General features: G+C 44.7%; 1 protein-coding gene across 1 annotated transcript in view; it reads right to left on the bottom strand.

The window, feature by feature from the left end:
* LOC134910877 (ceruloplasmin-like) overlaps window positions 1–12,313 on the bottom strand; it is a 327,221-nt gene that overhangs the window by 202,278 nt on the left and 112,630 nt on the right. The window contains exons 10-11 of the mRNA XM_063919263.1: window positions 9,497–9,628; window positions 6,767–6,993 (exon numbers count right to left, since the gene is read on the bottom strand). Of these exons, the coding sequence (XP_063775333.1) occupies window positions 6,767–6,993; window positions 9,497–9,628 (359 nt within the window). The remainder of the gene's footprint in view (window positions 1–6,766; window positions 6,994–9,496; window positions 9,629–12,313) is intronic.

The raw sequence follows: 12,313 nt of genomic DNA, 5'->3' as shown, positions 1-12,313 counted from the left end.
GGATTCATGGGTGTCTGGGGCGGAGCTTTTCTCCGTGTCCCAGCACTTTTTAAGAAGAAAGAGTTATGGGAAAACTTACCTTTGTTAACTATTTTTCTTCGGGGTCCATGGAATCCACAGTTAAACCTTGGGTATGCTAGGTGTAGACCAGGGCTGGCACTGAACAGCTAAGCTTATGAACCTCCCAGGATGCACTGGGCTCCTCTCCCCTCATACCCTGCACCCATGCAGGAGCTGGAGGAAGGAAAGAAGGAAAAATGGTATACACAGGAAATCACACTCTCATAGAGAAGAGAAGGGAACTGGTGACCATGAAGGCAACCCATTGAAGCTAGGTGCGTCAGGGTGGGCACCTGTGGATCCCTTTAACTGCAAAGATAAAGAATTAACTAAAGTAAGTTTTACCATAACTCTTTCTTTTCTTCTTCGGGGGCCATGGTCTCCACAGGGTTAACCATGCGATGTCCCAAAGCAGTTGTAATAGGGAGGGAACGCTCCTAAGCTGAAAGGAGGACATTGTGGCCAAAGGCTGCATCCTGAGAGGCAAACATATCAAAGGCACAGAACCTAAGAAATGCGTGGGTAAAGACCACGTAGCAGCCTTGCACAATTGTTCAGTAGACACTGCACGGGGCGCTGCCCACGAAGGACTCACACAGCGAGTAGAATGAGAAGAGACTCTTGGAACAGGAAGATCAGCCTGCGTGTAAGCCTTTTGAGATGGTCCTGCGGAGCCAACATGCCAATGTTTGCTTATTGGCAGGTCAGACCTTGTTTGTGGAATCCATAGAGGATGAATAAGAAATCCATCTCCCTAACGAAACTAGAGGGTAATTCTGAGTTGATCACAGCAGCAAATTTGTTAGCAGTTGGGCAAAACCATGTGCACTGCAGGTGTGGCAGATATAAAATTTGCTGAGAGAGTTAGATTTGGGTGGGTTATATTTTACTGTGCAGGGTAAATTCTGGCTGCTTTACTTTGACACTGCAATTTAGATTTCAGTTTGAACACATTCCACCCAATCTACTCTCTCTGTATATGTTACATCTGCCTCCCTGCAGTGCACATGTTTTTGCCCAACTGCTAACAAATTTGCTGCTGCGATCAACTCTGAATTAGGTCCCTAGTATGGTCCACGTATATCCTGAGAGCATGGACCAAATCCAATGAGGCTTCCTCTAGTAAAAGACGTGTTCCCTAGTAGGATGGCACCACAATTGATTTGTTGATATGGAATTTAGACACTACCTCAGTAGCTACGCTTAGTCCAAAGGACTGCCCGGTCTTGGTGGAATATCAAAAAGAAAGAGTGACCTGAGAGAGCTCCCCAGTCAGAGACCCCTCTGGCTGAAGCTATAGCCAAGAGAAAGAGAATTTTAGCGGTGATTCACTTGAGGTCCACTGTTTCCATGCGTTCAAAGAGAATCCGTTGTAAGGCCTGAAGATCCAGGGATAGATCCCACAGAGCCACCAGAGGAACAAATGAAAGCTGTATCCTGAGTACCTCCTGGAGGAAGGTACACACATCTGGTATGGGAGCCATTCTCCTCTGGAACCATACGGACAAAGCAGAGACATTGACCTTCAGAGAAGCCATACGAAGACCCACGGCTAGGCCCACCTGTGAAAAGGCCAAAAGACTAGGGATCCTGAGAAATTTAGAGTCATAATGATGCTGAGCACACCACTGAAAATAAGAGTGCCAGACCCAGTGATATATGCAGGCTGTTGCTGGTTTCCGCGCTCAAAGCACAGTTTGAATCACCATACTGTAGAAGCATTTTCACCTTAGGAGAGCTGTCCCAAGAGCCACGCCGTCAAACACAGGTGAGGTAGATCCGTATGGAGGGAGGGCCCCTGAGAGAGCAGGTCTGAATGAAGAGGTAAAGAGAAGAGCTTGTCTATGGAGAGACATTGCAATCCGTGAACCAATGATGTCTGGGCCATGAGGATGAGCATGCCGCCTTTCTCCTTGAACTTGCAAAGTTTTCTTGGAAGGAGAGTGAGGAATCAAAGATTTAGCAAGCAACCATTTTGTTTTCCTGCAAGCCATATTGGGGGTCCTTCCGAGTGATTGCTCGCTAACAGTTTTTAGCAGCCGTGCAAATGCATAGTCGCTGCCCACGGGGGAGTGTACTTTCGCTTTGCAGGAGTGTGAATGCCTGTGCAGCAGAGCGCCTGCAAACACATTTTGTGCAAAACAAGACCAGCCATGTAGTTACTTATCCTGTGCAATGATTGCTGCGACGAGTGACACGGTAATGATGTCAGATACCCGCCCAGCAAACGCCTGGCCACGCCTGCGTCTTTCCAAACACTCCCAGAAAATGGTCAGTTGACACCCATAACTGCCCTCTTTCTGTCAATCTCCTTGCGTTCGGCTGTGCGATTGGAATCGTCGCTAGAACCAGTGTAAAACCACAATGGACTTCGTACATGCGTGCGCATTGTGGTGCATACGCATGCGCAGCATAGCCATTTTTTTCACGGCAGCTAGCGATCAACTTGGAATGACCCCCATTGACCTTTTGTTAATTTATTCATTAGCAAAAAATATCTCAGCAACACTTAAGCTGACTATTCATTTATAATTGTTTCAATGCTATGAAAATGTAGTTGTGTTAAGGAACATCAATTGATTCTTATGTTTCAGTTAAATGAATAAAAGATGGTGAGAATGGAATGGAAGTTTAGGATGTCTGATTAAATTATCAGAATTTCAAGGATCACATTCTTTAGAAAATATATACTTTTCAGTACTTTTATGTACAGCAATGCTGGATTCCAGCAACAAAATACTATATACATATTGTGTTTAAAGTTACTAATCATATTCATAGTGTATGTTGATGAGCGTGCACAGTTATGATTTCTTTGTGTCTATGCTAATTGAAGCTGTTATATAACAGGGTCAGCTCACCACAGCGGAGTTGTCACAGACAAGAGCTCACCTAACCTAGTGGTAGACGGGAGGGTTCACTTTGGATTTATCAGAGAGATACCGCAGGGAAGAGATAGGTCAGACGAAAGGTCCATGGGACCGTAAGTGCGTCCACAAAGCTTGCTTCTGGATCTCGTGTCCTGGCCCTGTACACTGGGACTTTGTGGTTGTATTTGGAGGCCATGAGATCCACTTGCCTACCCTCCCGGAATGGCCGGTAGGCTCCCGAAAATCGGGTGTCCCTCCCAGTACCCTGGAAAGGTGAGCAAGTCCACCGCTTTGCCAGGCAGCCCCCCGCACCCACCCTTGGCCGCCCACAGCAGAGAACAAGTGGGCAGTGCGAGGGGGATATGATGACGCGATTTGTGCTGAATCACGTCATCATAGCTCCGCCATCCGCTATACAGTTCCAGTTTTCTCGGCTCTGTCTAGCGGGGGCCACAATTACGTGATCGTGCTGCCATGCCCCCGGACTGTCCACTTCCCCCACTGGCCACGCCTTCAGACTGCCCCCATTGCCACTGGCCACACCCCCATTAGCCTACCACGCTGTATCTCCCGGAGGAGGGTGCAGCAAGGTAGGCATGTATGGGGTAAAGGTAAAAGAACCTTCCTCATCAGCCCCTGAAGTATATTAGATTGCATATCACTATCATATAGCCTCTGGCATATGCCAGCCATACATAATCCTATACTGGTGTCATGCTACAGTATTATACTGTAGATTCCCCTTTGTAGTTCTGAATATAAACCTGGATGGCATACATATGTTCACAGTGGAGCTAGATGTGCCCTTTGGGCAGTGCATGACACATCCCCATCGGAAGCGTGTTGCGTTGTCCCTGCAATGATACTTCAAATATACGCAATTTTGTTTGTGCGATATTACACTGTAAATAGGCCAAACCTAGATTGTTTATGGGAACAAGTGACATGCCCCAAGGTAAGGAAATTTGCATTTACCTATCATTTCTATGATTACCGTCACAGCGGAAAGCTTGCTATATTCCACATATGTGATTATCGGATTCTATTTTTTCAAACCCAGCCTCTAACATGGTAGTTAGGAGCTGATTGGCTTGTGCGTTATCACAGTTACATTTATCACTTTTCAAGGGTAAGTACATCTCGAGCTGCTGGCATGCCCTCTCTCACTCTGTCTCCCATGCATAGACGCTGTCTATTCACCGCTGCTCTGACAGAAGCCTCCCAACTGCCCCCCCCCCCCCCACCCCCCATGCGGGACACTGCGGCCTATGGGTGGGAGAGCGGTATAGTCCCCCAAAAAACGGGACTGTCCCGCGAAAATCGGGGCAGTCAGGAGGTATGCTTAAATTGATATTTAGTCTTTCCACATCAGAAAGAACAGGCTCTTCATATAAGAGTAATACAGTTCAATACTGTAGGTGAATTACTAATCCTACAGAGTGCAATGCAGCAACATACAGTACATTCTCCATCAAATAAAGCCGCATATCACTACAACATATTGCCTAATTCATGTTTGTATGAAAACAGAACTGCTAATCATAGCAAGTGAAGCTGACACAATGAAATCAAAATAGTCGCCCACCGGAGTCATCATAAACTCATTCGCAACTGCGTACACATACGCAGCCTATACATAATAATGAGGAACATAAACTGCTAGGGTAGCCCTATGGCTATGCAGACTGGATGCAACAGAAGCAATGCGGACACCATGTTTCTCTACATACATGATCACAGCTGATGCATATTGGCATATATAACCCCCTGAAAATGGCCATGACACTCCTGTGTTTTTGCTGCCACTCCCCACTACCAACCCTAAATGGACACTTTCTGCCAGTCACTCTGCGATTAAATCCTCACTGCGAGTGGAATCACAAAACCACTTTTACACATGTGCAGGGCGATCGCAGTGCATGCGCAGTCTGACGATAAACACTCAGCTTTGTGATCGTTGGCATTGCGTGCAAACATGAATGAGGTCCACTCTACGTTACAATAAACTCTGTGCTAAAACTCATATTTAAAATACACTACAAATTAAGCACACAGGGGGTCATTCAAACTCAGATGCAACAGTGGCCCAAAGCACAGTTTGCCGGTGATGGCAAACTGCGCAGCCATACACTTTGTGGTCGCATCCCGAATGGACCGCAATGTGATTGACAGGCGATGGCATTGCAGGGTCAGGGTTACTGCCTCACGGGGATGGCGTCGGAAAAATGGGGGCAGGCCAGGACCGTTTCCAGGATGGCTGCATAATGTCACACACAACCGCTTTGAAAAAAAATGGCTGCTGACCGCCTGCCAGCACAGCAAGGCTGCGCTTCCAGGGGTCAACCTTAAATCCGATGTGTCCGCAATTAAATTGCGGATGCATCGGGAGGCAGTCTTACATATGCCTTGGTCTGTGCTAGGCGGCCCTCAGCATGTGCAGAGATGAACGCAGATCTGGCTGTGAACGCAGTGATCTGCGTTCATCTCTGAATAACCCACAAAGTGTACTAATGCACACACAAAGAAACTGAATATTCTTTTTTACTTTGTATTCTTAATTATTTAATAAGAAAATGATTCGCACACAACGCCAATAGTCAATTGCAGCTTTAGTAAACCTAAACGAGGCTCTTCACTAGTCTCAAGATAGTCAAACACACACAAAAATATAGGTATACCAATAGCGCTATTAACACATGTTCACATACATTTGAGATATCTTACATCAAATATAAATCCCACGTGTAGAGTTTTCTATTTCAGCTTAGCCAAAGGAATAATGTGAGTAACAGACCACAGATCGAAATTGTCCTTGTGTCTCATATGTATTCACCTCACAATGTGAGTAGATGTCACCTTCAAATATTCCAAAAACAAATGGACATGGTGCAAGTACAGCCAGACATTTGAATTAAAAAGCTTTTCGGACCTCAGTCCTTCATCAGATGCCTCTGATGAAGGACTGAGGTCCGAAGAGCTTTAGGCGTGGTGACTGACGCATTTGGGGACGATTTTTGACCAATACAGCTTCCTGTTACCAGTGGTGTGGAGTTTCCAGAGCTCTGATCTGCTTCCTCTTCAAAGATCTGGGAGGGTAACTGCGTGGATGCCTGGTCTTATGTCCTAACCCACACTAGTGGTTACATGCTTATGTATTTCTGTCGTTTGTGAGTGTTTATTATTAAATCACCTTTTTAATTCAAATGTCTGACTGTACTTGCACCATGTCCATTTGTTTTTTAAATATTTGAAGGCACTGCTGTTCAGGAGAGCCTATCATCATTCAAAGCCGGATCATTATAAATGTGGTTGTGGCCGATAGGGAATACAACAGCACAACCTCTCAGTTTGCACTTATATGAGGGCCGGACCAATGGTGAATACTGGTGCACTCAGCGTGATTCTGTTTTGATTTTAATTCCTTGAATTTGCTTGGGGGAATCGGATTACCATTAAATCGGTTTCTTGCCCCCATAACTCTTCCAATATTGATTGACATGAACCCCTGATGAAGTCCTTTGGGACGAAACGCGTCGGGTATGGTTTTTTTGTGAGAACATCAGACATCCTGTATAAAACACTATTGGATGGAATATACTGATTATATCATGTCTTCAACAAAACTGTAATCTGTATTTTAAATATATGTACCATTGGATTTTTATGTGATAATCTATGTTCACTAAAGTATAATGTGCATAGATAATATGTGAATAAACCCACTGATTTTATCACTTTGTGGTCATAATCTGGAAAAGTATTTCACTAATCAACATATACAGCTCCCTTTGACATTCTGTATTTTTATATATATATATATATATATATACACTAACCTCTGAGTTCGAAGTTGAGTTCTTACACACTAATAAAGGACCCACAAGTCCAGAATATGTATCTTTGACTGCATCAACTGATGAGTAGTATAGCCATGGCGAGCAGTTCAGATCATGAACAGCAGAGCTAGCGTAGCTTGGAACCTCCCACTCGTATGTAAATGTATCTCCTGGGACCACGTGAGAAGCCTGGGAATATATACTTCGTTTCTTTTTGGTATGAATATCTAGAAAAAAACAAAATTGGCCAGGATTTTACACACAAAAATTTTATGAATGCATGTAAGTTCACCTACAATCCTAGATAATTGGTGGCTTGTGGGCATGACTGCAATTTGTTTTGCAAATGGGCCTAATTCATATTTGTATGCAAACTCGATGATTTATATACAAATACGTTGGTTGTGGAGTTTGCGCAGGCGCAAGACCCATTCTCTGCATATGCAGAACTGGTCTTGCAATTTCGCTAGCAGCTTTCTGTCAGCTGCAGCATGATTACATAGTAACATAGTAACATAGTATCTAAGGTTGAGAAAAGACAATTGTCCATCGAGTTCAACCTATTTGTGGTCTCCTATTCACGATTATTTTGTATAAAATTTTGACTGAAGTTGATGACTGCCGTTACGTTTTACCCCTCTTTTTTATAATAACCATAGTGCGTGACTATGCCCCGCAACCCTGGATATCCTTATCCATTAGGAAATTATCTAACCCATTCTTAAAGGTGTTGACTGAGTCGGCTATTACAACTCCCTCAAGCAGGGAATTCCAAACACGTATCGTCCTTACCGTAAAAAAGCCTTTACGCCGTATTGTGCGGAATCTCCTCTCCTCTAACCTGAGCGAGTGTCCACGAGTTCTCTGTGTTGATATAACCAAAAACAGGTCCTGCGCAAGATCTGTATATTGTCCCCTTATATATTTGTAAATGTTGATCATGTCCCCTCTTAATCTCCTCTTTTCCAGTGTAAACATGCCTAGTCTTGCAAGCCTTTCCTCGTACTCCAGTGTCTCCATACCCTTAGTTAGCTTGGTCGCCCGCCTTTGAAACTTTTCTAGCTCCAGGATATCCTTTTTGTAGTAAGGTGCCCAGAATTGTACACAGTATTCATGCTGTAGCATTTGGGGGGCTGAGCAGGGGCAGCACCCAGTACCGTTCTACAAAATAGGGGTTTGGTTTCCCTATTGAAGTGCGGAAATCACTATTCATCGATTTCCGCACTTCTGCGCATGCCGCTGCGCACATGCACAGGGACTTACAATGTAATCACACGCAATTGCAATCTAACTTCCGGTTGGGGGGGCATCATCGCAGCATTTTAGGGTGGCGGAGTGGGGGAGCATGGTATGGACAATGGAGGCATATCCTGACCATTTGCGAGTTCGGCCGTGGTAGCTGCGAGACATCACATGGCGGCCCTAAACATGCAAGCTCTTTGCTGTTTAGGGATGCGCTAACATTTTAGCGAGGGGAAGGACCCAGCATGCACGGCGGCCTTGCCTTGTGCTGGATGGCTCCCCGCATGCTAGAGAACAGCATTGTAGTTTTGCGATTTTTTGCAAAACTACAACTCAAGCTGAATTAGGCCCTTAGTACATTGAGGTGTGACTTTCGCGATTTTGGTGTGAAGTGATACAATTTGTCAAAAACTATTCTTAGTAATTTTGAGATTTCTAATGATACCAATGTTATTTGGACGATGTGTGCACCGATGGTGAACTGTTACAATTTGGAGTACAAAGTCTCATTTGACATGCGACTTCCATACAAATTAATCTTTAGTAAATTAGCGAATCACAAAATCACGTCTTTGTTGCAAACACGTAAGTTGACCAAAATCGACCATAGGTAAATTTATGTTTTTAGTTAAGTTACTACTTTACTGGAACAACCACTGCTGTTGTGAACAGGTGACAGTCAGCTGTTTGTGATAATGTTGAACTTTAAAAAAAAAAGAAAATATTTAATACTTTTGCATTCACATTCTGAAGAGCGAGTGCAAATAAGCGCAAGCGATCGTAAACTTCAAGGCTGTAGGCTTGCATGAGCCTTGCACAATTTAGTTAGGTTATCAAACAGTTAATAGGTTTGGGGGGCTGGATTTAATTAGAATAGTGGGAGTGTTAGGGAGGAGCTAGTGGACATTTTGTGTGAGGCAGGAGTTTTATCTGCCTCTTTCTCTCCAGATTTTTCCCACCATCGCTCTCTAAGTCTCCTTTTTTCCCCACCCTTTTGTCTTTCTTTGCCGGTTGGGGTTTGTCAACCTATATATGTGGCAGGAAAGAACAGCAGTTACAGAGGCTATTGCGCTGCTGTTTGGAGGTGCGCTCTTTGTCCAATACATTGTATACTCTGGCCCTCCTTACCTGGGGTCATTGGGCTTGGCTGTCTGGCCGGCCCTATTATGGTGTATTGGGGAGAGAATTGGAGACTCAGCACTTATTGGCATAGCCAATGAGATGAATAATGTCATGTTGTGGAAATGCGTAGCAGCAATAAACCGTAATGTCACTGATGATCTGGCCGTTCTTTCTTATTGCCAACATACTTCGCTTAAGCATTATAAATACATAAATTAATAACAGTTGACCGATTTTAATGGCATTTCAGTGGTCTGTGTCATTATTTCTAGATAAGTTAAGTTAGTTCATATTTAGTTGTAAGGTTATTGTGTAATGATGTCATGCAGTCTGACATCGTCCGATAGAAAGTTTAAGAATTGTTACCTGTTTTGTAAGCAGCACCTTCCATGTCTTTTGTGTAAGTTACACCATGGGCCTGAATACTGTATGGACGACTTGCCTTGTTCTTAAATGTAACCTTGATTATATCTCCCATCTCCGCCATTATGACTGGTCCTAGAAATAGAGCACAGATATTAATATATATATATATATATATATATATATGTATATATATCTTGAACAAAAATATATAGCAACTGTAGAGATTTGCATCACATGATTTATTGCAGGGGTATGCATGGAGGGTACTGTGACATATATAGGAACAGGGGCGTAACTAGACTTTTGCGGGCCTGATACCGTGGCAAAGTTTTGTAAGCCCCCCCCCCAGCGCTCTGTTATAGCGATGAGGAATGAGGGTGGGGAGCAGCCGGGGAGATGAAGTGAAGCAGAGGATGCTGCTTAGTGAAGTGGGGCAAATAACAGAATAATCTAGGAGCTTACCCCCCCACCTCCACCCCAGATGCTCAAGGCACACTCACCTGGAGTTACCGCCTGTAAGTCCCACTATCCAAAATGGCAGCTGCTGGATTCACCACTATAAGGACTAATGCAGTGGGCTCAGGATGCCTGGTGGGAAGTCCTGGTGAGAGGTGTAGGTCCTGGGTCTTCAATGGTGCACCAATACCCAGAGCAGTATAGAGAATTAGATACCAATGTAACCCTGCATCTACCTTCCATATCACAGCTTCCCCAGTGGCAACGGGTAGGTCTGCCATTGGTGTGGAAAGAGTTCTCACCAGTGAAGGATGTAGGTGGCATCCAGGGAACCTCTTGTGGTGGGCAGTATGTAATCCAAGCTTCAGGAGGCGCCCAAGAGACAGCCAGGATCCAGATCATTCAGAGCTCACCGCTTTGTGAAGCCAGCAGGGAGACGGGAGCAGCTAGAAGGAGCTGGGCCGGAGCAGGAGACTGGCGGGCAAGTCAGGTGTGGGGAAGGGGATCGAGGACCCGGTGAGTGCTGAGTGGAGGGGGCCGCAGCATTGCTCTCGGATCCTATGGCAGTAAGATCAGAGCTGCTCGGGGTCCGCTGGAGGCTGTGGGTGGGTCAGATCCAGTGGTAGTGGTCCGGCTGCCAGCATCCTGAGGTAACGGATTAGGATGGACAGGCACTCAGTGCTGCTTTATGTGGGCCTCTAGAGGCTCCCTCTAATGCTGAATGCTAGTGTCCCATCCATGCTGCTGAACTGGGGCACTGTAACATGATACAATATGGAGTGGAGAAACTATATAGTGTGGTTTAATATGAACTGGGGGCACTGCATAGTGGCCCTCATTCCGAGTTGATCGCTCGCTAGCTGCTTTTAGCAGCATTGCACACACTAGGCAGCCGCCCTTTGGGAGTGTATCTTAGCTTAGCAGAATTGCGAACGAAAGATTAGCAGTTCTGCTATTAAATATTTACCTGCAGTTTCTGCGTAGCTCCAGACCTACTCCTAGATTGCGATCACTGCAGACTGTTTGGTTCCTGGTTTGACGTCACAAACATGCCCTGCGTTCGGCCAGCCACTCCCCCGTTTCTCCCAGCACGCCTGCGTTTTCACCTGACACGCCTGCGTTTTTTAGCACCCTTTCCGGAAAACGCTCAGTTACCTCCCAGAAACGCCCCTTTCCTATCAATCACTCACCGATCAGCAGTGCGACTGAAAAGCGTTGCTCTGCCTTGTGTAAAACTGCATAGTTTTGAGTAAAAGTACTTTGCGCCTGCGCACTGCGGCCCATGCGCATGCGCAGAAATGCCGATTTTTGCCTGATCGCTGTATAGCGAAAATCTGCAACGAGCGAACAACTCGGAATGACCCCCAATGTGTGTAATAATATGATTTGGGGTTACTGCATAATGTGTACTGGCAGCGCTACATGAGACATAATGTGAACTAGGGCACTACTATGGTTCAGAAAAGAAACAAATGTACTACTATGGGGTATAACATCAACTAGGGTACTACTAGGGTTCAGAAAATGAACTAGGGCACTCTTATGGGGCATACAATTAACAACTGCTGCAAAGAGGTGTATCTCTAGAAGCATTGGGACAGGGGCCCCTTCATATGTTGCTATTGGGCCCAAAAAGTTCTGGCTAGGCCCCTGGCCTCATACCAGCTGCATCCCTGCACCCACGGTAGTTACGACACTGTATAGGAATTTACATGTTTGTTCAGCGATGTACTTTTGCATCAATCAGCTCCTAACTGTCATTTTTTAAACCCGTAATGATTGACTGGTGCGTTACCACCTTCCACTTATCACTGCTTTATCACTTCTACTGCCCCTGTGTTTGAAAAATGGCAGTTAGGAGCTGGTTGGCTAGTCATTTATCACTCTTTATCTATCTCCACTTTACTTCTTTTTAAGGCTTAATACATTTGGGCCACAATACTCACATTTCACATTATGACATACTGTACAGTGACTCCAATTCATATTATGCCACATTACAGTGTTGCCCACAGTTCATATTGTGCCACATTAAAGTGCCTCAGTTTCTACTGTTTAACAGTATAATGCCTGTGACACTTGGGGTAAGTATCACGTGGAGAGTTACAATTTACAGGTAAGTATTAGGGAGTAAGTTTCCCTGGCAATTCACAATATAGTTCAAATTACAATTAGAACAGACATTAATTACACAGTTGCTCCTCAGTAGTTTGTATTTAGCTGGAACGCTTTTGGGTAACCTTTTCTCTACTGTAAAGCTTAGAAGTAGTTTCACAATTTATAATAACACTTTGTGCATGCAATACACATTACCACAAAACATTACAGAATGTATTATCCACCACCAACAATCTTAACAAA

This window comes from Pseudophryne corroboree, chromosome 4 (genome assembly GCF_028390025.1).
Source record: "Pseudophryne corroboree isolate aPseCor3 chromosome 4, aPseCor3.hap2, whole genome shotgun sequence".
NCBI lineage: Eukaryota > Metazoa > Chordata > Amphibia > Anura > Myobatrachidae > Pseudophryne > Pseudophryne corroboree.
The sequence above is the reverse complement of the archived record's forward strand: the minus strand, read 5'-3'. Positions and strand labels throughout refer to the sequence as shown.